General features: G+C 34.7%; 1 protein-coding gene across 1 annotated transcript in view; it reads right to left on the reverse strand.

The window, feature by feature from the left end:
* The window catches only part of THSD7A (thrombospondin type 1 domain containing 7A), a 468,774-nt gene that overhangs the window by 270,168 nt on the left and 171,058 nt on the right, over positions 1 to 27,548 (reverse strand). Inside the window, exon 2 of the mRNA XM_004045112.4 lies at positions 1,110 to 1,941. Coding sequence (XP_004045160.3) covers positions 1,110 to 1,941 — 832 coding nt within the window. The remainder of the gene's footprint in view (positions 1 to 1,109; positions 1,942 to 27,548) is intronic.

Consider the following 27,548-nt stretch of genomic DNA (forward strand, 5'->3'; position numbering starts at 1 on the left):
CAGTCCTATTTAGGTTCTTAACAGAAGAAGTTAACATGCAAATGTGGTCTGTTACAAGATTTCCAGAGGCCATAAGAAAAACAATCCAGCTGTTCACCAGAAGCACAGAGGTCAAAACTTCAGGGAAATTTGTCTTATATGTTTTTTTAATCAAGAGAATAGACTGTGTGATAGAGTTGATGACACTTTCAATACCATTTCTACAGTAAATCTGATATACAATTCTTACTGATGTTACTATATTTTTTTCAGTTCAATCCAAATCATAACTGCATAAATATTTCTGAAAAAGCAATTATGCAAATATCCAGATAAGCCACTCCCAGATGGTCTGGTTTATCCAAGAGCAAAATTCAAAATACCCAGAGAACATCATGTCTTTCAGATAATCCTCAATGAAAATTATTTTCACAATAAGTAAATCATACATGAGATAGTTTTTCATAATATAGTCATTATGGACCCAAAGATAATTTGTTAAATAATTTCTGTCTAGAAAATGAAGCTAATTAGTTACATGTTTCCTGAATGAGGCTACTCATGATTTAATACCCTCTACTTACCTTATTTTTGGCTGGTTGCTGTTTCCTTCTCTGGAGGGAGTTATTCCATTATATACAATGTGCAAGAAAATTATTCTTAGGTATAGCTCCCTGGGTTGTTGTTTAGAGCAGATTTTGTTTATAGGGTAATTCTGAAAATGCTGTCTTGGAGAGATTACAACTATGCCTTTTTCTGTTAGCTCACTAAAATAAGTATCTGAATTTAAAATCCCAATATTTCAGCACCTAAGCAATTTTTTCTCTATTATAGGGAAACGACACTGTCTACACATAGAGAAGAAGCAGTATCTTTTCATGAAGAATTGCTCATGCTCCAGACTTTGAAAGGAAAATCAACATAACTCAAGTAATACAGGGCCTAAATGTGGGCACAATAGAAACAACACTGAGAAACTCACACAAGCTCAGAACCCTTAAATTTGGGGGTAGCTCATCCTAGGTTGTGCCCCTATGTAATCCGGAAGTTATTAGATAGTACAGGATATCTTAGGTACTCATGATTCTTGACAGACAGGCCTGTGTAGTTAACAGTAATTAAAATGTTACCTTAAATCAGCAGCTTTCCCCGTCTTGTTAATGCACATAACCTCTCTGGTCTGATATCCAATCTGGATGTCCCAATATTTGTTCTCTTGTCTGTTCTGTCTGTTTCTGTTTCTCTTTTTCTTAATAAGCTCGCGGGCTTCTGGATCCTTTACTCCTTTGCTGCGGTCCTTTTCCCGTTCTTTATTCTTCCCGCGTCTCCTTGCTTGTCTGACTTGTCGGGAGTGGGGCATTGAGCAGGTGCTCCAGGGCCCCACATGCAGGCTGTACATGAGCTCCTCGGCCTCGCATGGACTGGACTGGCACACCTGGAACTCCGTCAGGTTTGGACAGCCAGAGCCTCCGAACTGCGGGGGCGCCACCACATGACGCGTCCGGTGCTGGAGCCCGCTGCCGCAGGTCTTGGAGCATTCGGACCAGGCAGAAAATTCAGACACAATGCAATCTTGCTGGCAAGGAATGAGGCAAGCCTGCTCCAGGAGGGGCTTGGGCTCAAAGTACTCACAGATGATATCCTCCGCAGGAATATCTTTGTCTTTCTGGATGCACGCTATCTCCCTCACCTGAATACCTTCTTCCCCCTTAATGCACTCAAGAGGTTTCTCTAGGCTTTTTGAAATCACAGGCTGACACTGATTCCAAGGTCCCAGTCTCCAGTCGTACAACTCTTTGTGCCAATCGCAAACTTTGAAACAATTCTGCTGGTTATTGGGTCTCTCGGCCTGCTTACAGTTAGTATGCAGTGTAGTCCATCCCTCCACATGAGCACACCACACAGCCCTCGTTTGGATGCCTCCTGGACCACATTCATCTCCCATACATCGGCCCCATGGACCTACAAAAATTATAACACAAAAATTAGCAGTGCTACTAGAAGAAAACTACAAGTTACTGCACATTCCAGAAAGACCTTTCAAGACCTAGTACATTAACTTCCCTGAGATGTTACAAAGTAGGTCTCTGGACACGACTGTTGGAAAGTAATGATCCTCACTAAGTATTTTTGCAAAAGGGGAACTGTGTCACAGAGTCTATATAAGGTAACTTCTGGGACAATTTCACTTTGGGTCCTTTAGGGATTACTAAAAGTTTGGTTTTGCTCATTTCCTTTGTTTTAGGTAGTTAGAAATCCTTGCTGATAAAGGACATCAGAAATTAGTCACAGTGAAAACTCATTACTCCGGCCTCACAATCATCAAATCCATTTCAGTAACTGGCAAAGAAAACGGCCCCGTGTGAAGAACTTCTCCTGCAGGCATTTCTCTTCCTGGACAGTTAACTATTTTGTGGAACTTGCTCTCTTCTTCAACATATTTTATTTTCATAGACTACGACTGCAAGGGTCTAATAGTTGTATATTATGTGTGCCACTAGAGCTTAAAGTGTTCACTCTCTGGTTTTCAAAGCTAAGAAGCAAAAATCTTCATTTACACACATTCTGCCTTTAAATTTACCAAATTTCCCCCCCCATTTCCCAAGTGAAGTATAGAGCTGGGTAAGGGAATTTAAATGTAACTAAAAGACTTTTGCAATTTTCTAATCATTGAGAGGTTATTTGGGGTCTTATTTATTTATTCATTTCTTAAACATGAACTATTTGGTATTACAGAGCTGTTTGATGTGATACTTAAATCATGGCTTTAATATGAAATATGGGTTTTTATTCTGTGAAATCCTTCTTAGAATAAACTTTATATTCACATATATTATTTTTTTCTAAGGTAGATGATATGATTTTCAGTACTTTAATAGACAGATCCCAATTTATGAAATTGAGAATTGTATTATTTTGGAATCATAAAGAAACTTAAAGTTCATATAATTACATGATTTTCAAAAAGTATTCCATGAATTTGAGAAATTGTTTGATGTGCCTTAAAGCCATTTTCCATCTGTTGTGTGGGAAGGTGAGAGCCAACATGTGGGGTGGGCTCTAGTGCCCCTCACACCCTTACGCTACTGTCGTCCTCCCTGATTAATGCTTTTATAAGAAAAACTCTATTTGTATTATTAGTTTTATTCACATGGGGATTATGCATAAGATTATGTCTGCAAGAGGTTTCTACTGTGGCAATGTGAAACCTGCTAAAGTAGGTCAATGGATTCGCTCTACGGATGAGAAAAACAGGAAACAAGAAGGGAAAGTGATTTGCTGAGTTCAAATATTTAATGAATAACAAAACCATTCTGGATTTTAGATTCCAGTTCCAACTTTTAGTTGTATGATTTCTCTTGGACATTAGAGCTTTAGCCTCAGTTAGTTTCTTCTGTACATAACAATTGTTAGTATATGAATAAAGAAATATAAAGAATGTGCCTATCATATTTAATCTAAACATTTAATTTTGCTTAATGAGAAAGATGTTTAAAGTTTGTTGAGAATTTCCTTACAAATGGCATTATGGAGTTGTAAATAGAATAGAGACTTGCTGTAAATATCGTGCTAACTAATCATTATTGCATGAAAGTAAATATTGGATAGTTGGCATACCCCTATCATTCCTTTATGAAGTCTGCATGTAAAAAATTATAAGGGATGTAAAATACTCATGCTTATTAGTGATGTAACATTCTTATAAGGGACATAAAATACTCAAGGAGACTGGGAAACAGTCTCCTTGAAGTATGAATATTGAAACTTTATGGGAGAAGGCCAGTGGGTTTGTTGCATCTGTCAAAATGCAATCCACCTAATAATATTTTAATCTTATTTTTAACTTGCCAAAGAAAAAATATATATTCACAAATCTGGTGATACTTTCTTAAAGATTTTTCTAAATACTCACTTTGGGAACCACAGAACCTAGGAAACTTCTCAAAATGAGAACCCAGTAATATGTATAAAATTTTCTAATTAATTCCACACGTCCTTGGCATTTATTCCCCATCCCCACTGTGCTTGAACAAAACAGTGGTCCTTATTTTCCATCTGAACACAACATATAAAGACATATTTATATCAGACTCTCAAATTACGAGTAAACTATATGCCATTAAGTCTGAATTTGAAAATATAAGTGTTTTATACTAAGTCAGACTCTAAATCCCAGATGTAATTTAGTTGAAATTCCTGATATATTATTTTTTTCCAGTTTTTAAAATTAATTATGAAATTCGACTGACTAATCAGATTGAGGCTACTAGTCTTTTATCCTCAGAGTGTAAACAAATGATTTTTTATAGCAAACTTATAAGGGTGTCACTTAAAAAACATAACTGTACATTTTTAGGTAGGCAGCACTATTATTAATAGTTGTGATTGGGCCGGGCGCTGTGGCTCACACCTGTAATCCCAGCACTTTGGGAGGCCGAGGCGGGCGGATCACAAGGTCAGGAGATCGAGACCATCCTGGCTAACACGGTGAAACCCTGTCTCTACTAAAAATACAAAAAATTAGCCAAGTGTGGTGGCGGGCGCTGTAGTCCTAGCTACTCGGGAAGCTGAGGCAGGAGAATGGTGTGAACCCGGGAGGTGGAGGTTGCACTGAGCCGAGATCGCACCACTGCACTCCAGCCTGGGCAACAGAGTGAGACTCCGTCTCAAAAAAAAAAATAAATAAATAAATAATAAATAAAATAAAATAGATGTGATTTACTAATTAACATAAATTAATGTTTTATTACAGAAATCTGAGTACACAAAATGTGAATTGACTTCAAGTCTATATGTTATTGCTAAGGAAAACATACATACTGAAAATAACTTTTTTTCCCTAAAACAACTATGAAACAGAATTATGCTACGCTAGTCAACTCTTAAGAGTGAAAATTACCTTGGACAAGATAAGGACTGGTGAAGATATTAAACTCTTACAAACCAAATTTTAGCAAAAAATCTTGGCTTACTTCTAAGTTCATTCTAAAATAAAAGTAGAAGATGGTTGCTTTGAAAAGATTCATTATTTACTGACATCGAATTATGGAGAGCTCCCTTTTTACACACTTCCAGAGCACCATATATGTTTCTCACATAATGTTTAAATGTTAGTCACACTTTCGGTTAGTAGAATCAGTAATTTTTTCAAATATTTAATATCTGTTTATCACATTAGACTGACTCTATAGCCCCTTGAGGACAGGCCCTTGTCTGCCGCCTGCAACAGTTTTAGACAGTACACATAGAACAAGTTCAGTAATATTTATTGAATGAATGAATAAAATCAGAAACCAAATCAAGAAAATACTTCCAATCAATTTATGATTCAACAGATGCCATTTGCATAATTAATTGTGGATAAAGAAAAAATGTGCTTTTCCTTTAAGCCATTGCAGTATATCATTGATTATCTAGAGATTTTTGATTTTTATCTAGTTATTGAAAACACAAGCAGATACTAGTGACATAACTTAAAAATACAAATCTATATTTAATTACAATCAGAACCACAGTGTAATCTTGAGAACCTCTAATTTTTCCATGTTACCTGTTGTAGTAATATTACATATATTTTGGATAACTAAATATGCACAATGTTTTTCCGAAATTAGCATTGTCTTGGAGGCAGATTTCAGATGATTACGGGTGTCAACTATAGTATTTCTTACTAGAATATTCTCTTGTCTTCAGAGCTAGTTAAAAGCATATATTTCTGCAATGATTTTCAGCTACATATAAAAATATAATATTTTATTTCTACTCAAGATGTACAAATGCCTTAAGAAATAAAAGAAAACAGCCCATATAAAAGTTTAACAATACTGGCATCTTATTTATAACACCATGAATCAAATGTTCTTTTCCCACTTTATAAAAAATAAAAATGCACTCCCTAAAGGGGTTGAGGAGTATATCTTCATTCTTTAGTTTTGAGAAACTAAATTTTCTCAACCAAGAACATTTCTAATCACCTAGTTCTTTACTGATTTTTCACAATGTTGATCCCACTACAGAGGCTGGTTAGTCAATGAAAATAGTTTTTTGATCACTTAATTTAAAATTACCATTTGACATATAGAAATATTGACAAGTGTTATTTCAAATTCAGAATTCATTATATAAATAAGATAGTTCTTACTTTGATGTTCCTCATTGAATACTAGGAACATCACATACGTGTGTGTGTATACCTTTTACATATGCTTAATTAGCTAATTATATTTGTAAAAGCTTTGCACTTCTGCTAATTTAATGGAATAACCTGTTACATTCCATGGTTTGAACATGTCTTTTAATTTCCATGGCTTACTTTTGGATAAATTGCTTCGATAATTTTGTTTAGAAAGGAGAGAAGTTAGTTTATAGATCTTAATATCCCAGGCATTATATTTTTGATGTCAGTGCCGGCGGGAATAAAGAGATTGAATTCAAGAATACTATTATACACAGATAAGGCACAAGAGTTTCTAAAGTTTGCTTAGATAACTAATAAAAGCATATTTTATAAATATAAATATATTCCAATTCCCATTTCAAAAATATTCCCACAGATTTTTATTAACCAGCTACTCACAGATAACATTGTGGGATTTATCTTATTCCAAGTATATTTACATTGAGAACCAGCAGATAACATATCCTGAGAAAACTTCATGGAGATATATAAAAAGATCTACTGAGGCTAAAGGAAAACAATAAAATGCATGAAGGCACCAGTGAAAGCAGAGGTGGAAGTATAGTCATGATTGAACCTAAAATAAAATAAAATAAAATAAAATAAATAAACCCATCATCCACCTTGTAAGCTTTAACTGCCCTTATCTTTTCATTGCACCTTGGGTATCGCATGTGTGTCCAATTAACCAACCTCTTGAAAGATCAGATCTTCCCCACAGTACACACGATGAAGGGCTGTCTACTTCTTCCCTCCAAGCAGTCTTGACACAAGTACACATTGAAAAGAGACCAAATTGAATAGAAAAAGGACCACATTCAATAGACAAGGGACCACATCTAAAAATCCTCTTGAAAACTGAGAATTGTTAACCCAATTAACTACCATGTTTCAAGGGGTGCAAATGTTTTAAAGTACAATTTGAAAACACAATATGCAAACTCTATCAAGGAAAATATGAAATCCTCTACCAATTACAATGTGACAGTGTGCAGCAAATGTCTCTGTGTAAATGTTAAAATTCAGCTCTGCATCCTACATTACTAAGAGTGGGAGGTAGGGGTAGTAGAAAATCTGGGGGAGTGGTGTTTGGTTTTTGAAAAGAACAGTAAGAATTATCATTGGTTCAAAAATTGCTTCTTTTATTGTTTTGTTCATGATTATTTAGAAGGAATTTGGAATCTGATTGAGCAAAATAAAGGACAGGCAGCTTTCCATTTAAGGCTATGGATAATATCCCCCTGTGAATGAAAATGTATTCCTGCATACAGATTTGTAGGATGGTGTTTACTCAGTATCATACAAAGCACTTCTACAATGTCGGTCAATAAATATATGCAGAACACTTAGCTTGACAGATTTTATGTAAATCCAGAAAGAAACACTGGATGTCTTATTTCACCAAAAGGAAATTAAAGCAACTGTTTTATATGCCCAAAACTTGTGTGTAATTGATAGACTCACAATACAAATATTTTCACTTGGAATCAATGTAAAATTATGCAAAATTGCAATAAAAACTTTAAATGAATGCTACTTGGCTTAGTTTTCCTTAGGCTAGTGCTTTAAGTATAATTCTGCACTAACTTTAACAAAATGTTGATAAAATAATGAATTTATTTTTATTCCTGCTAAAGAGGATTTTATAATGTGCCTATTCTCTTGATGTCGTTCAAAACTGTCTCTTTATTTCAGTCTACAAAAGACAGCCGTCTAAATTTAAAATTACTCTTTCCCCACCATATTCAACACTGACTTCTCTAAGACTACTTTTTATATGTCAAGGGCGTGAGAACAATAAAAGGTTGAGTCTATAAAAGGCCACATTATTGACAGGTGGCCAGCAACTGTTCCAAAGAGCCTTATAAAAGATAAACACCATAAAAGGAGCATGAGAAATTATGCAAACTACTTTTTGTGCTTGTTTGCTATAAAACTCCCAAATGAGCCAGTTTCTTGTTTGACTAAATATGTTTGCATCCTTCAAATGAGATAGTGTGTTTTCCCCTTCTGGATTTGGTTATGGAACAGCATGTCCTACTTTACTAAGATCAAGGAGTACATGAACAGTTTAGTAATATACTAAATTCTGTCTCTTGAATGCTACAGAACATCTTATTTTAAAATTTTCAATTAACAAAATTAAAACAAAATTTCTATTTGTTTTTACCCAACCAAATCCGTGTAAAAAGATTAGAAATTACTGTTAAATAATAGGAAAGAAAAATTCCTTATAAATTGCATAAACTAAAGATAACTAATCCTAGTCATCATATTTTGCTGTCCTTCTACTAGGCAATTAAAATATAAATTTATTTAAAACTAAATTTTGGATTGTGCTACCTATTAATTGTTCTATAATTTGCTTTTTTACTTCATAATGTGCTATAATTCCATTTCAACAGATACACCACACGCACGCGCGCGCACACACACACACACACACACACACACACACAGATTGAACCTTCTATACTGTTATTTAATCTCCTTTGTTCTTCATATTTTCACATTTAGATGTATACTATGTTTGCGTAGTGCTTTGTTCTATCGATTTACCATGATTTTTCTAACTGATGTTCTATCGGTGGATGTTTAGGTCTTTCCTGATTATTTCCAATATTATAAAGAATGCTATAATGAACCTCCATTGCTATACATCAGTCAGATAATTTGGTGAAAGGCTTTTGCACACTTTCAAGCTTTTGATACATGTAGTATTGCAAAAGTGCCCACCAAAATGTACCAGTTTGGCCTTCCACCAGCAATTCCTGAGCACATTTCCCTCAGCCTCTAATATTTGCAGATTGCTGTTCCTCCAAGTCTGAGCTCCTATTGGAGAAATCCTGTGTGCTTATTTTCTTGGAGAGTTCATCCTTTGACTAAAAAAAAAAAATCTTAATTCCTTTACCTTCATTCTTTTGTGTATTGTGGTTTCCAGAAAGACATCAAAGCTTATGAAGAATTCACAATATCCTTCCCTGTTTTTCAGCATCGAAACATCTTTTTGCTTATTTTGTACTCGTTTGGTCATTTCAAAGGATTTTATTGCCATAGGTAGAAGCAAACATGTGGTCTTAAATGTCCATCTTAAAATAGTCCCATAGACTGGTATCTGAATGCCTAGAATACTGCCCCATTCAAAATTATACTAATTGAATTGATTTAATTATAAATATATGCTCTGCCTGGTAGATCCCTTTGTATAGATTTTTGAATATACAAAAATAAATTTTGAATGTTTTTCATCTAAACTAGATTTAAATTTCTTACAAAGGAAAAATAAGAGGAGAGTTTGTAGCTTCTTTGACTTGAGTTTTAATTTAATTTTAATTTAAAACATAACTCTCAAATGACAAATCAGTTTGGTGGATAAGGAGAGATCACTGTAGATGTCAAGCTGAGCTTTCACCTTCAATAAGTAATTAAACTTTAATAAGAAATTATATAAGAATGTCAAATTACATGTACAAAATTAGAACAGGCTGTTTAAATCTGATGAGAAAACGAATGAGGAATCAGTGACTAGTATAGCTGATTTTACAATGCTAAACACAATAATCTATTTTTAGGATCTATTATACTAAATATTCCTTTAAAATTACTTAACCTCTTTGCGTTCTGGTTTCCTCATTTTAAAAATACGATATGAACCCTGTCATTAGCTCCTATCCTCTCATAACACTACCTGACCCATAAGCTAAGTACCAATAGCATGAGGAATGTTTGTGATAAAGTTGTGAATTGCCTTTCTTTTACACAAAAAGATTCACATTTTCATGTGACAGTATTTTAAAGTCTTCATGTATCAGTGACAACTTCCTTAGGTTACATTCCATTAAAGTGAAAGCCTGAGTCAAAGCATTTGACAATTTTAAGGTTTTAAAATACATGTTGCCCAATTGATTTTTCAAAGAAACGTGTAGAAATCTACATTCTATCACTACACCTTGATCAGCATTGGTTATTATAATATTTTCTTTTGTTAATTTGATGAATATGCCCAAATCCACTGTTATTTTAGTTAAATCTTCATTTCATATGACTTTTAACATAATAATTTCCTCTCCTGTAAATTATTTATTTAATTGGTTTCTATATTTTCCAGCATTCTCATGGATGTTTTTTCTCAATATATTTCTTTGAGATACTAACATTTTCTCTGACCATTAAAATGTATTTCCCATTCAGTGTTTTGTGTTATTTTGTGTATATTTTCTGTTTTTGATATGCAGACTTTCACTAACACAATAGTATATTTCTTTCATTGAGTTTTAAGGCTGAAATATATTTTTAAATACAGAGATTAATAAGTACACATATATTAAAAGTTTAATCTTCTTATAGATTTATTTTATTTAAATACGTTAAATGCATCAGAAGTTTATTTCAAGTTTGTTGTAAGGCAAACTTCTGACTATTTTTTCTACACAGTTAGACAATTTTACCAGGAATGCACATACTTATGATTTAAAGGCACCTTTCAAACAGCCTCAAAACATGTCAATAAGAGGTGTATTAAATACCACATCCCTAGATTACATTGCTATATTATATTTTATTGCTATGTTTTATTTCATATTTGTATAGTACAGTGTGTTTTCACCTATATGATCTCATTTGATCTTTACATCAAGCAGTAGATACAAAAAATAAACAAGATTAATTTTGTTACTCTGTCCAGTAGTTCAATCTCTATAAATCTGAAGAAAATATAAAGCCATCAACCACTCAAATATTTCTGTGGTTTCTTTGGATGTAGTTAAACACCCCAAAAAAAGTAGTTATATAAACTGTATTTGAGCAATTCAGTTAGAGAGTTTATGGTGCTATAATGAAAAGTTCCCAATTTTTGAGTAAAGTCTCATGCAAATAAGGGGATGCAAAAACAATTTCTTAGAGAAAATTCTTCTTCAAGTTAACAGATTCCTAAGTCAATGTTTCCCTTTCAAGCTCATAAACTCAGAAGAATTTGAGAGTGTTAGAATCTTGATTTCAAAATAACAAAATGTGGTACTAATAGCCTCAATATCTATTAAAATTTTAAAAAGATCTATTTGAACAGTTGCACTGCCAATCTACAAAACAACATAAACTTCCTTCTTACCCCACTTCCCAAATAATTACAACCAAAAAACAGAAAGCAAACTTGAGAGTTATATAGGATTTCAGTATAAATGTGATTGGCAGCAGAGTATTTATGAAATAAGAATAGAAATTGTTGATCATAACAAACATATAATCTCAATGGATTTGAAGACATGACAAGTCTTCAGAGGCTGCTTTAGAGAATGGATTGAAGGTAGCAACTAGCAAATCTAGTAAATGCATATGTTTGTGAGTGTTTAAAATAGGTTGTCTTAAAATTGGTGTCAAAGAAAAGCACTAAGAACTGCATAACATTTCACTCAAAAATGTGAAATGCACAAAACTTTTTACCCATTTCAGGCTACCGATCTTCCATTATAATTGTCCAAAAGTGAGCTACCTTTGGAGAATTCATGTTCAACAGTCCGACTTGATGCTAAGGGAGTCAAATAAAAAAGGTATTGGAGGTAAAGGAGTCCTATCACAATTTTCACTCTGTCTCAGGGAACTTTGATAAAAAATAGTAAGTGACATCTTAATAAATTTAAAAGCATGCTATGTTGTCCTGGATTACCCCAAAAGTAGAACTTGAGACAAAGGTTTATATGCAATAGTTTATTTTAGAAGTAATTCCATGGAGCAGGGCTAAGGCACAAAAGAATAAGAGAAGGAGAAATCAAGGGAAAGCCAGTGCAAGCATATGTAATAAAATTGTCCACTGCTATAGGTGCCTGGTTATGACTTTGTGGGACCTTCTGAGGAGATTTATGAAATGCGTCTCAGAAATGTCAGTCCAGAGAATAGAATGATTAAACATTTCTTCTTTGACTCCTGTTCCTCACTGCATAAAATTGCTTGAAGTAGCACATAGGCGGTTCCTGATATAATTTATCCCTTGCACCACTAAGATTTTCTTATTCTACCATTCTACCATTAAATCCAATAAATCACAGACTCTCTCCCTCAATATTATGGCTAGTTCAATGTCTGCAAGTATAGGTTTTTCCCTCTAGAACTACATCCTCCAATTCAGCAGAGTTTAAGATTGTAGGTATGGACAGCACAAATTCCTGAAGTGACTCAGGGGAACGATGGAGAGAAGGCCAATCCTACTTCGCCTGAGAGTTTTAACCCGTATGTCTTGGCTCTTATGGCACAGCACCATATTTTGCTTACTGGCTTGGCTCATCCTGGAAAACATTTCTCCAATCATGCAATCTGTTATTTTTCAACTTAAGCCTCTAATAGGCAATACTACTACTCAAATTAGAAGAGCTGCTTTTGGGTAATGAGTATGTAGAAAGTCCAGTGGATTTCATTGTCATTGCTGCTTGTCATGTCCCTTTACTATAAGATATATTCTTTTGAATAAAGCAATATTATTCATACGTAGAATACAAGACCAAGAAACCAGGCATCTGCAAGTCCTCTGATTATGATGCTGGTGAAGACACTATAGCTATAGAAGACAAATGCATATGCAGGTAAGTGTCAATTTTGCTAAGAATGAATTGCTGTTCTATTTGTGTTAGAAAGTGTGTGATATTGGCTGACTGCTTCCTACAGGTTGGTCCTTAGCAATTGTAGTAGTTTGATCAGCCTCAGTGAGAAGAAGCCTATACTAACAACTGTGTCCATACATAGCACCCATCCCTGATACAATGGCCAATCTGAAACAAGAGGTTAGCTGATATCCACAGGTCAAAATTTCTTCCCTATCTAGATACTCAATTCTGCCTCTAATGCAGATGCTGCCTGATGGGCATTAACACAGTCCACAAAGATCTGCCCTTTGGATCCACTTTCATTGAACACTCATATGCAATTTATCTAGACTTCTGTATTTCTAATCAACTAGATAAGCCATTTGCCATTGCTTAGAGGTCCATGTAAGTCTGTATTTTAGGCTACTTGTCCCTTGGTAAACAGTGAAAAACTCAATATAAGCTCACAGCTCTGTCCCGTGGGAGGATTCCCCTCCACCATTATCCTTTAGAGCCATAACAAGTGGGGCTGCTGTGTTGCAGCTGTCCATTTGCAAGTAGCGCCAAAATATTATGCTAAGCCTATTAAGCCTGAAGTTTTTATTTTTTTAGCTGGTATTAAGAAATCCCTTATGAGCCATGAGTCAAGGGAAGGTCCTCTCTGTAAAAGAAGTAGGTGCCTTGGGAGTCTGGGCAATGTGTTTATGTAATTTACTTTTTTTGTTGTTGTTCTCTGTGGGCGTGATCCCCAATGCTCCGTTTCTGTTGTACGTTGGATTTTAGCTATGTCTTACCAAATACTTTATTTGGTGGGCTTCATTATATCTAGCTTAGAATAGACAACTCCAGCCAAAAAGTTAGTTAGTGTCCAACATACAGTATCTACTAGGACCCAATAGCTTTTCAGGATCTATTTTGTGGCGTGTGTGTGTGTGTGTGTGTGTGTGTGTATCATGCTTTTCTTTTCTTCTCCTAGATGTGAGTAATTCTCTTTTGCAAAAAGCATGGCCTTACTCCCAAATCCTAAGTGTCTGTGCTGCCACTTTTCTATTAGGGGTAGCCAGAGATTCCTCATAGCCATTTTATCTATCTGAAATATATCTTACGACATCAAATCTTCTGGCCCACTGTGATCTCAGTGACTGAGCAGCTTGCTTCAACCAATAAATAGACTGTGGCAATATTTCCAAGTGCCATGTATGATGCTGTCAGGATGCAGAGAGGCTGTGGTATGTAGCCAGTCTCCAAGATGATTTCAATGCTCCCTGCTTTCGGCTGTTCATGCCTTTTTATAGTGCTCTCTGATATTGCCTGGAGATGACCTGTGTAACCACTGAGATATTGCCAAAATATTTGTGTATAACTTAAAAGTTTAGATTATGAAAGATATGTGGCTTTTGACTTGCCCTCTCTTGGTTCATTCACTCTGGGGGAAGCCATCTATGATGTCATGGAAATACTCAAGCAGTGTTTTGAAAAGGAAATGAGACCTCCTGCCAGCAACCATGTGAGTGACCCATGATCTTCTTGGAAGCAGATCTTTCGGCACCAGTTAATTCTTAAGAGGACTGCAGGTCTGGCCAATATTTTGACCATAAACTCATGATAGACCCTGAGTCAGAACCACCTGGCTAAACTGTACCTGAATTTCTGATGCAAAGCAACTATGGGATAATGAATATTTATTGGTTATAAGCTGCTAAATTTTGAGGTAATATTTTATGCAGCAATAGATAACTGATACAGATTATGGTGGCTGGAATAGGTATGTTGCCATACCCAAAAATCTAAAACATGGGAATGGCATATTGAAAGTGTGCAGGGGCCAGCAGTTGGAAGGACGATGATGAGTGTGTTGGTAAAAGCCAAAGGTACTTTGAGAGGCTGCTTGAAGCAGACTGAAGGCCCTAAAAGTGACTGCCAGTAAAGACTTAAAATAAGTGAGGAGGATGTTATTGGAAACTTGAGGAATGGGGACTTTTGTTATAACACAGCAGGAAGTTGAGCAATACTGTCACCTATAATAATGTGGAAGTCGAAATTATATCCAATTAACTGGGTAATCTAGCTAAGATTTCCACACAGACTGTTAAGGGTGCCACCTTTCTTATCAGGGTATCTCTAATACTTGCCACTTTCTAGTCACCAAATCCAACTAGTATAATATCATTCATATAGTGGACCAGGGTCATGTTCTGAGGAATGTCAAGACAATCAAGATCTCTGCCAACTATATTTTGACAAATGGCAGAAGTGTTAATTTGGCCCTGGGGTGAGGCAGTAAATGTGTACTGCTGTATATTCGCTATTAAAAGCAAACAGCTTTTGATACTTCTTACTAATGAGAATTGAGGAAAAAAGCGTATTTGCTAGATTAGTATCTGCATATCAAGTGTCAAAGGCTGTGTTGATTTCTTCTAGTTTAGATACAACTCATTCATAATAGCTGCAATTGGGGCCAACATATGGTTACGTTTATAATAGCTCGCTGTCATCTTCCATGACTCATCCAGTTTTGTTCTACTTTTTTCAGGGAAAATACAAGTTGGTTGAACAGGAATATAATGTGGACAACATCTCCTGCATCTTCTGAATCTTTGATGCAACAATAATTTCTGGAATTCTTCCAAATATGTTATGCTAGAGCACAATACAATGTGTTTCATTCCCCATCTACAATGCATCCCAAGATACCAAAAAATGAGAGTCTTAGTAACTATAAACAGGAAGCTACTATATTTCCACCCAGCAGATGAGAGAGCAAAACACTATCCACTTGCTTCTATTACCCATTGATCAATAACGAGCCCAGGATCATTAACATTAATTCCCTCACAACTTCAAGTTGTGCACAAGTGAGTGCTGAGTGGGTTTCTGCAGGTATCTTGCACTACCATGTCAGAGAAGGCCTGGAAAAGTAGGTTGCTCGGCCTGTGGTAAGTGGCAGTCAGTTTGCATCTGTGTGAATCTGGTGAAACCTGTGCAAAACTGGAAGCCACAAGAGTGAGCGAAGGCAGAGGTGGAGCCAAGAGGATGTAAAATAGCACAGAAGTAGCATCACACAATGAACTTGTGGTAGATGTATTTGTTTTGTTTTGTTTTGTTTTCTAAAAATGCTTTCTTCTGAAAGGCATTTGTTTTTCTATGACCTAATAAATGTTAGGGACAAAACTGCAAAAGGCTAAAGATGTCTGCATTTTTATCACATTTACTTACTCAAAAGATAGTGAGGGCCTACAATGTGCTAGGTGCTGTGATAGGTAAGCAAAATTGACACGTGTTAAGATAAGCAAACACTACCAAAAGTGGAAACAATCCAAATGTCTAATAGTAATAGACAAAATGTGATATACACACAATGGGATATTATTTAGCCTTAAAACGAAATTCTGATGCTACAACATGGATGAGCCTGGAAAGATTATGCTAAGTGATGTAAGCAAGACACAAAAGGACAAATACTGTATGATCCCATTTATATGAAATACCTAGAATGGTCAAATTCATAGAGACAGAAGATAGAGTGGTGGTTATGAGGGGATAGGTGAAGAAGGATATGGGAAAGTATTGGTTGATGAGGGCAGAGTTCCAGTTTCAGAAAATAAAGAATTCTAGAAATGGATAGTGGTGATGGTGGCACAACAGTGTGAATGCATTTAGTGCCACTGAATTTTTCACTTAGAAATGGTCAAAATAGTAAATTTTATGTTTTCTCTACCACTGTATCTATCTATTATCTGTCTATCTATCTATCTATCTATCTATCTATCTATCTAGCACTACAATGAACTATAGCCCACCCTTTTTTAGTCATGTATATAATATTCTGAAACTTAGAGAATACTTCTATATATAGCAACATTACCTCAAGGTTCTAAGGAGTTAATGCCAAGTTCAAAGCCTTGGGGAACTTTTAAACTCCTTAGACCTAAAGGCAATTTATTTGAGACCGTCAAGCAAAAAGTGAAGGGCCAATTATAGATCTGATAGCTTTTCTTTGTCTTATTAAACACTGAAAAAAGGAAATAATAGCTCAGAAATGCCCATTATCATCTTAGTTTTAGTGCTTAGTATATTAAATTGGTGGTTGTTACTAGAAATAATATATTCTAAGTTCATCATCTGATGACATTATATTATCAATTGTATACCTCAAGAACCACAATATAGTTTTAGCCAATACATAATAAATTGTAGAAATCATCTTCTCAGAATGGAACATAAAATAAAGTGAAGTTAATGTTTTGATTTCTAGAATGATTTTATTACGCATCTAGAAGCATATTTTATTCCTTAATTCTTTAGGACACTTTTGCCCATACTCTGGTTAACAAATGTGTCCATGGCTGTTACATTTCCTTTTTTATCAAAATTATTTATAGATACATATTAAATTTTAGTATTCCCCATGCATATCATAAACCACTCCAGTAAACCAGGGCCAAAGTAAATCTTTATCCTAAAGTTGTACAGCAATTAATCAGGCTAAAGAAAAAAAAAGAGAGGAAAAAATGTCAATTGTTTGCTTTCTGGCACTGGAGCAGGACTGGCATCACTACAAATAATTATTTAGGATAAGAATAAATTTGGTTTTTGAAAAGACTACTGTGATACACTTAGAACACTAAAACGCATGACTTATTTACAAGACGCTGTAGACACTGTAAAGCCTGCCTTAATGCAATGGCATTGATTATGCATTGCCATGTATATTATAATTTCCATAATAATTTCTGTCCTACTAAGTGCCATCATCATTATAAAGGATTAGAAGAGTAATTCAGGCACCTGAAACTAAATTTCCAACATGCAAATTGGTATGTATATGTCTGTAAATATACTTCTACATATTTATTCTTTAATGTATCAAAATTGGTTCATTTATGATAACAAATATACCATATTATGTAAAATTTTTTATTAAGTTGAAATTATAAATATACTTTTAAAATAAAAATGGTTTTGCTTCCAAAATGCATCATCTGAGGGTGAGGCAAACTCCATGTGTCTAAAGAAACTGAATTTATGGTTTAGGGTAATAATTTGCATCATTAGTGACTTGGAAATGTTTATTAGAACTTACATTGATTATTCCTATAATTGATAAAAGTCAACTGAATTTTGTTAGGTTAAACATGAACTCAAAGCTATAGGATTCTAGGAAAAATAATCAGTAGATGATCAGTTAACAATCTGGATGCAAATGTTTAATTTCCAAAAAAAGTGAATTGAGGAATATCTTAAATTTTTAGTAACATCTTCTCAACTTACTTACTATAAGCAAGAGATTTATGTGGCATTTATTATTTACTTATTCTATAGAAGACACTGTATTGAGTGTTTTTGCAAATTTTTCACCATCTGCATCTTTCAACAACCCTACCATACAGGTTTTAACTACCATTATTTCAATAGTTATTTTACTGACTATTTTTATAGTTATTGTATTTTTGTTTAGTTATTTTATTTTTTATTATTTTGCTGATTCAAAATTTGAGAATTTAAGAGGCCCTGCTTATTATGAACACATAAATAGTCCCCATGTCACACCACTATTTAGTAGTAGAGGGAGATTTTCTAGCTCAAGTTGCTTAACTTCAGGGTTTTGTCCCCAAGCCAATTTGCTCATAACCATTTCCTCTAAGAAACACTCTTCTAAAGCTTCCAAGCCCAGAGAGGAACACCGAGATCCACTCCCAGATGTGTGTGTGTGTGTGTGTGTGTGTGTGTGTGTGTGTGTGTGTTTTCCCCAGAGACAGAGTCTTGCTATGTTGCCCAGGCTGTAGTGCAGTGAGTATTCACAGGTGCAATCATAGCACGTTACATCCTGGATGTCTTAAGCTCAATCAATCCTCCTGCCTCAGTCTCCTGAGTAGCTGGAACTACAGGCATGTGTCATTGCACCTAGCTTCAGTTACGTTTTTGAGTAGGCCAGCCAGCAATCAGTTTTGTACACACAATGAGAAAAGTAACCTCTTCAACAAGCGCAATAGCAGGAATTGGCTGAAGTCTAGTTTATACCAGTATTTTGCCAAGAAAACCCATCGTAGTCATGTGCACTAAAATAAGTATCGAACATTCTCAATGCATTTACCTCACTGTTTGCTTCTCATAATGTTACTATAAAAATACAATGAAATTGATTTTCTTTTCTGCATTCACTTGAATTAATAGTTTATTGATTATTATTGAGTAAAAATATTCACAAATATGTAATATTATAGTTAGATTGTCTTCTATGTTCTTACTAAATCACTGAACATTGAGGAGAAGAAGAAGCACAATCCAAGTATTCTGTGTAGGAACTCAAGGTTGAGAGATATTTTTTTCTAAAAGAAGAATCTCTGATAATTTATAATCTGAATTCTAGGGTTGAGGATTGTATAGTTTCTGGGACCTTGATAATTAAATATAATCTATACACTTTCAAGTTTCTTAAGAATTAGATTCTTTGATCAGTGTTTTTCACACACAATTTTGGCTTAGAAACTATGGCAAATATTTTTAAAAGTCCTACATTAACTTTAAAATACAATGCCATAACTAGATTTGATCAATGTTGAGTATTTCTAATTCTGATGAAAAGATGTGCTATTAATAAAATCAGATAATCGGTTTTAACTTCAAAGGAATGTCACCCAATAAAGCAGTGTTGAAGATGCATATAATTGTGTTAGTTGTTCTTTAATAACTGTGGACACGACATTTTATCTTTAACTAGAAAAATCTTCTTTTAGCCTGAAGCAATAGATCTTATTCAAAATTAGGGAGTCAGTAATTAACATCCATTTTCTTAGTTTTGTTTCTATACGTACTTGTTTGTGTATGGATATAAATTTCTCCTTTGATATTAAATTTGTATGCGTGGGAACTAAGTGTAAGCTGACAAATTCCACAAGTATTAAATAGCCATAATTTAAAAATTATATTCGTATTGGTTTATGTGGCCAATCTATATTTCAAGACACATCATTAGTCTTTTTGAAGACACATGCAGATGAATAATATAAGTCTTTCGCTTGATTGAAAAATCACAGTAAGGATGCATTTTAAAATATAACATATATCAACTGAAATCGAACTCTGGCATTAATACACATGGTTTACTGAGTACTTGGTTCCAAGAATATAATAGAGAATAAACTAAGGCAAATGTTCGATAAGGAATATGAAAGCTGACAGTTGCATATTGATAGAAATTGTAAAATTTAAACCTGAAGGATGTCTTGATGATGAATAGTGCAACGTTTTATAGTCAAGATCTTCCAACCATCAGAAGTTAAATACAGGTAATACAGTCATTATCTAAGCCAGAGTCAGAACCCTGGTGTTCTGACTTCTCAGCTTAGCAGTCTTTCATTCAACATTAGGAGCCTATAATTCAGATGAATAGCTCACAGTGGGATTGTATTTCTTAAACTGTTTTTTGTAAATTATCAAAGTGCTTCTGGGTTCCATAAATAAGTAAATTATGATAAAAAATATTATTTATTTTAGTATCTGTGATTTGTTAGGATCCACAAGTATGCTGTAACACAGTCTTTCTGTGTATCACTGAAAGATGTTCTTTCAGGCTGGAACACTTCTGGCGACAGAGCTCATTGTTTAGCAAAGTTGCTGACTCTGTTGTTGGACAGCTACACCTACTAGAGATTTCTTTCTCATATGCCTATAAAATCTTCTTCTCTAAGAATTGTAATCTAACCCCATTCCTAACAGCTTTTCAACTCCTAAAAACCTCCAAACTAAATACTCTTGTTTTTGTTCCTTCTTCCTAATAAGACTCTTGTCTTAACATTAGACATGTAGCTTTTCTGGGGTACTGCTAGATTTTACAATAATGTCATAGAACAATTCGAAAACTAGTAAAGAAAATAAAACAAAGTAGACAAACAGTAAATACATAAAATACCTGACCACCTCCATATATCTTTTACTCTTTTTGTAATGAAAAAGACAAATGACCTCATATCCATTTAAGTATGGTAAGTCTCACTCCAAATATCTCTAAATACTCTGCTAAGTCATCTCACACACATTCTATTGAGGTTCACAATTCCTTGATTTACACTGTGCTGTGTAGTAAATTTACTTGCCATGGTCATTCTTTGCATAACTGCTTGGGCAACTCAGCTGCCTAAGGACAAAAACACATATTGAAAACCCTGTGCCTGAGTACTTATTCCTTCAACAAATCCTATCCAGAGGCTGACTTGAGGAACTAGATCTTCATTTCACCTCTGAATTCTCCCCAATTTCTTAATCAGCAGCCTTCATTGATACAGGTTCTTGAGGTGTCACGTATTCAGTTATCACACCCACAAAGTTTTCCCCTCAGGAGGCTATAATAATCCATTTTACAGTTCAAAATTGACAGCATTTGGGTTGCATTTGAAGATAAATGCCCATTATATGTTTTTATGCTTAGACAAGGTGTTGTGTGCAATGTTATTAAGGAATTAAGAGTGAATGCATGACAAATGCTTTACATATTGATCTGCATCAGTCAGCACTCTCTTGGTGGAAACAAATGAAAATTATTTAAATCAAAATTGCACTCACAACAAATTAAATTATTTTTACAGGAATCAATTCCAGTGCTAAAAATGTTGTGGGCATTCAGTACCAAATGCTCATTGTCTGCTAAGGTACAAAGGTCACAGGGGCTCACAGTTCACAGATGGTCTCCAGGCTAACTAGGACACACCAGAGGGATAGAGAAAGCTTGCATTTGGATTATCTACATCTCGTTCTCTACCGGAATTTATTTTTAATGATTATCTTTTGGATAAATACACCTTGACTCTAGGCGTTAGTTTAGATCATGTGTGTTTTTAAAAACCAGGCTTTAAATAAAAAGAATTAGTACCTACGGCCCATTCATAACAATATCTGGTTAACTTAACCATTCCATTCCATTTGATTTAAAAAATATTATGTGTGTCTAGAATTTTAAACATCAACATATCATTGCCCATCCAGCAAATCAGTCAGAATTACTTCTCTCTTCATTTACTCATTAACTTCCTGAGTTGAGAAATACCTGAAGTTGGAAGGCGGGTTTGTAGAGGAATTTTCTTTCATGTATGTTATTGTAAGAAAAATCAAATTCTTTTTAATATAGAAAAACAAAGGACAAACATTTGTTATTTTCCTTTTTTAAAAAATATGATGAAGAGAAAAAGATTAACTTTGATTGTTCACAGCAAATTCTGAAGTAAATTCCATGTTACTCAATTGTTAAGACTGCCATGTATTAAATTTTACATTGTGTCCTACAGCCATGATCTTGAAGAGTGAGGACAAGCAGACATATGACATATGCCTTAGCAATGTAGCCTTAAAAATGTGCTTTAAATTATAGCTCTTTGCCATGTATCCTATTAATATTGAACATGTATACATAGCAGTGTGAGCTTTGTGATTCCAGTCAGAATGGGGGAAAATAAGTACGCTGAGAACCTAAAGAAGACATTAAATCCTTAGTGGAACTCACAAGTTGGTGGAAATCATGAGATTTGAGTTGGATAGGTAGGAATGCAAATCATGGGACTTGAGGTTGTTTAGGTACAATTGTGAAGGTAGAGAATTCCAGGAATAGGGAAGGATATAAACAAAAACAGGAAGTACAGGCTGTGTAAATAGGCAGTGGAGCATAGATATGGGAAAGAAACAGGGACCCTGGAATCAGGTTGTAGAAGGTGTGGAACCATTACTATGGGTAAATCCTTGACTAATATAGTCTTCAATGCCTAACTATAGGTATATCCTGCTCTCCTTCAATAACCTGCTTTAATTGTGCTCACCTACACTCTTATGTTATGTAGGTTCAAGAGGACTTCTCACATTATCTGTCCCAAATGTTTTCACACATAGTTATATTGTGTCCTCTATTGTTCACCAAGTATTTAACATATGCAAATCTATTTCTCTATGAGTTTAAACCATTCACAGATAAGAACTTTGTCACGTTCCTTTTGTAGTTACCACTATAGTGCTAGACTGACAGTAAATATAGTTATGAAAGCACTTTTTCAAGCATATTTAAGATATAATTGGTATTGCTCCTTAATAAATTCTTGGTGAACTGCAAGAATGAGCAGAAGGTAGCTGTTTCTAGAAGTACTCAAAGGAAAAGATTCTGAATTAAAAATAATATTTTTACATTCCTTTATGAGTTATCAAGAGGCTAGGAAATAGAGTACCTGAGCTATGGAGGTCAAGGTTATAGAACACTCAGAAAGTGACAGTAATGAAAGTCAAGTACTAGATGGTATGCCACCCTGCTAGCTTCAACAAGGGACCAGCAGTCAGTGAGGCGAACATAAAAAATGCATCCAACACAGGGCTAATTAGTGAGAAAAATGAACACATAGGTTAAAGAAATTTGTGCCTGAAAACTAATTCAAAACTCAAGCAGCTGCTGAAAGGCATTAGGCAATTCAAATATAATGTGTGACTATTTCTTTTTAAGAGAGAGTCACTTATTACTGTTGAAAATGAAGACATAACAGCAAGCTTTAACATGATTTTCCTACTGGTTTATTTTCTTTTTCCAGACATTGTCATCAGAAGGATGTGTGTCTATCATGTGTATTTTATTTTAGATGTGTTTGTCACTTGCTAATACACTTGCAAAGATGACTGCAAGAAGTGATGGAATACAAATTATTTCCTCCAGATAGGCCTTTTTTTCACTCAGATGGTGTTAATCGTTGACTTATTATTTCAATGGCATTTTCTTCAGTGTCACAATGTCTCTCTGAGGGTGTGTTACATTTTCATAGTTTCTATCCTCCTAAAGCATCCTGTTTTCTCCATGTGATAAACACTGCCCCTAAGATTTGAAATTTACAGCTCTCGCAAGAAATCTCAGTCTCCTAGGGGACTCTTTACTTATATTTCCAAAGGCTGAATATTTATCTGTAGATAAGCAGAGTTTCAGAATTTTATACCCTAAAAATTCCAGTCTTATGTTATTTGATTTCTTGCGGTTTTCATGACATAAGGAATTCTAAAGCAGAGGCTACTAGTGTGGGAATTCCTTTGTCTCTGACATATCTGTAGCTTCTGGAATACAAGTTTTGTTTCTCTTGAAAAGAAAATAAGCACATGTAAGATGTACTGTATCTTAAGATTCAGAGCAGAACTCAGAATAAATATAGTATATGCCTAAAAGGATGAGTGAAAAGAAAGGAGGGAATTATCAACTGTGGGTATATTTCTTTGACTTAAACTGCACTTTTAGAGGTATTTCTGAAAGAAAAATACATGACACATTTCAGGTTTTGAACTCACTTAAACACACACACAGACACACAGACACTCCTATCTTTAATTAATCTCCAGTTCTTCCAGTTATTACTCATTTGTCACTGATTTCCTTATTATGTAAATGCTTAGCCATGAGTGGCTTAGATCCCAGTTACACATTTGGTTATAGTAGTTTATGAATGTGCTAAAAGGCACTGGAGCAAACTATATTCACATCTAGACTTCTAAAATTGCAAATCACCTATTCACTTTTGTTCACTTCTCATCTGTTCTCTGCACTGAACGGTCAGAGAAATCTTTTCAACATGCAAATTTGTTCATGTCACTTTCTTGCTTAGAACTCTGATGCCCTCTCATTGCTCTTAGGTTTAAGGAAATCTTGTTAGCATGACCTATAAATTCTACGATGTTCTGACCTGTACTTCACTCTGTAAACTTATATTGTATTTCATTCTCTCTTGATATCGTGTTTTGGCACAATTGCCTTCTATACCATTTTCTCTCAAATAGATCTCTTTCCTATTATTATTTTATTTTATTTTTTTTTGGGATGCATATAAATTGCTTAATTAGTAGACATTTATTCCACAAATATTTGTTAGGTGCCAATTATTTGCCAGACTACATCACAAGAGGGTAAAATCCGTGTCACAGCAGACAGCTACAAATGGTGCTTTTTGCACTTTGCCCATACCCTTGCCACAGGAACTCTCACCCCTGGGTCTTGCTGTGTTTGTGAGCTAGTCCTTCCAGCTGCCAAGGGCTCAGAGATGTTGCTTCTTTTGCTGTTTCATCTTCTGGGTGATCAAGCTTGCTGCTCAGGCCACTGTGCCCTTGACCTTTTTAGGCTCTAGAAGTTACCTCAAGGGGGAATGTTTAGTTCACCCAAAATTTAAGCCATTTAGAAAGCCATGTGGACGTGTGCTCTGAATGCCTAACCAAAGTGTGAGTGAACGTCATTTCTCCTTCTTTTTATTTTTATTTTTATTTTTTTATTTTTATTTATTTTTTTTTATTATACTTTAAGTTTTAGGGTACATGTGCACATTGTGCAGGTTAGTTACATATGTATACATGTGCCATGCTGGTGCGCTGCACTCACTAACTCGTCATCTAGCATTAGGTATATCTCCCAATGCTATCCCTCCCCCCTCCCCCCACCCCACAACAGTCCCCAGAGTGTGATATTCCCCTTCCTGTGTCCATGTGATCTCATTGTTCAATTCCCACCTATGAGTGAGAATATGCGGTGTTTGGTTTTTTGTTCTTGCGATAGTTTACTGAGAATGATGGTTTCCAATTTCATCCATGTCCCTACAAAGGACACGAACTCATCATTATTTATGGCTGCATAGTATTCCATGGTGTATATGTGCCACATTTTCTTAATCCAGTCTATCATTGTTGGACATTTGGGTTGGTTCCAAGTCTTTGCTATTGTGAATAGTGCCGCAATAAACATACGTGTGCATGTGTCTTTAGAGCAGCATGATTTATAGTCCTTTGGGTATATACCCAGTAATGGGATGGCTGGGTCAAATGGTATTTCTAGTTCTAGATCCCTAAGGAATTGCCACACTGACTTCCACAATGGTTGAACTAGTTTACAGTCCCACCAACAGTGTAAAAGTGTTCCTATTTCTCTACATCCTCTCCAGCACCTGTTGTTTCCTGACTTTTTAATGATTGCCATTCTAACTGGTGTGAGATGATATCTCATAGTGGTTTTGATTTGCATTTCTCTGATGGCCAGTGATGATGAGCATTTTTTCATGTGTTTTTTGGCTGCATAAATGTCTTCTTTTGAGAAGTGTCTGTTCATGTCCTTTGCCCACTTTTTGATGGGGTTGTTTGTTTTTTGCTTGTAAATTTGTTTGAGTTCTTTGTAGATTCTGGATATTAGCCCTTTGTCAGATGAGTAGGTTGCGAAAATTTTCTCCCATGTTGTAGGTTGCCTGTTCACTCTGATGGTAGTTTCTTTTGCTGTGCAGAAGCTCTTTAGTTTAATTAGATCCCATTTGTCAATTTTGTCTTTTGTTGCCATTGCTTTTGGTGTTTTGGACATGAAGTCCTTGCCCACGCCTATGTCCTGAATGGTAATGCCTAGGTTTTCTTCTAGGGTTTTTATGGTTTTAGGTCTAACGTTTAAATCTTTAATCCATCTTGAATTGATTTTTGTATAAGGTGTAAGGAAGGGATCCAGTTTCAACTTTCTACATATGGCTAGCCAGTTTTCCCGGCACCATTTATTAAATATAATAATAGATATTATTTTATTGTAGCACTTAGTGTGTTGTAATTATCTGTCTCTTATTAATTAGATTACTAGTGCCTTGAAGGTGGGTACATTCTTGTTATTTTTCTATTTCCAGTGATTAGGATAGTACAGATCACATATTAATTGGTATTCCATAAATACTGTTAATGAATGAGTTAAATGAATAAAATGTCCAACTGCTTAATTAGAAAAATGTGTCACTGTTAATACATTAGTGAGGTGAAATCTCTTCCAATGAGCACACTACCTTAATTCAATTATAATATAAATTTTGCTAGATGTTCTGTCTAAGAATCTAGACCCTTCTATTCAAAGTATGATCCAGTAACCAGGACATTGGCAATGCTCAGGAATGTATTAAAAACGCAGAATCGCAGGCCTGACCTCAGACCTAATGATTAAGAATCTATATTTCTTACAGGCCTCCAAGGTAATTTACATGTGTATTAAAAATTTAAGAAGCACAGATAATTAATGTACACAGATTTATAAAAAAGATATTTATGTCAAGATGAATGGAAACACATATGCTTCTAGATGTAAAGAATTAATATAGCAAGAAAGCCAATTTCTCCTAGAAAAATTTACAAATTCATTTCTGTTTTCAACAGATAGAGAGTAACAACTATGTCAAGCACTGTGCTAAGCACTGGATAGTCTATGATGTTCAAAAGAGATATGGTTACTGCCCTTTTGCAGCATTCCACCTATTTGGAAAATTAGCTTAAGTAAAGAATACAAAAGTTATTATGCAATAACAAAGCAAAGACTTGCAGAAAATTCAGGTTGATATAAATTAAATAAAAATGTTATAAAACAATTCTGGAATATCTAAGATAAACATTCCAAACAAAGTAATAATATAGGGCCCTACATGATTTTATGTTATGCCATTATGCCATATTTTGATGTCATGTGAAATAAAAGTGTAACACCCAAGAAAAAATAGAAAAACAGTTCAAGAGAAGAACATAATAAAATATACAGAAACACATACATATGTATATATGATAAAAGTGATACATTACATTAACAATGAAATGAAACTGAATAGAAATTAAATAACAATACTGAAATTCCTGATAAATTTTTGTTTGAAAGAAGTTAAGTCTCTACCTGGTCCCATATACCACAAAAAATTACATATGGATTAAGTAGGTAAATACAAAAATGCAAACTTGTCATAATCAGAAGACATTAGAATATGAGCGAATGTGTTTTTAAAACAAAGAAGTCTTTTACTTCTAACTGTGGCATACTAGTGTGA

The sequence above is a fragment of the Gorilla gorilla genome, chromosome 6, assembly GCF_029281585.2.
Source record: "Gorilla gorilla gorilla isolate KB3781 chromosome 6, NHGRI_mGorGor1-v2.1_pri, whole genome shotgun sequence".
Classification (NCBI taxonomy): domain Eukaryota; kingdom Metazoa; phylum Chordata; class Mammalia; order Primates; family Hominidae; genus Gorilla; species Gorilla gorilla.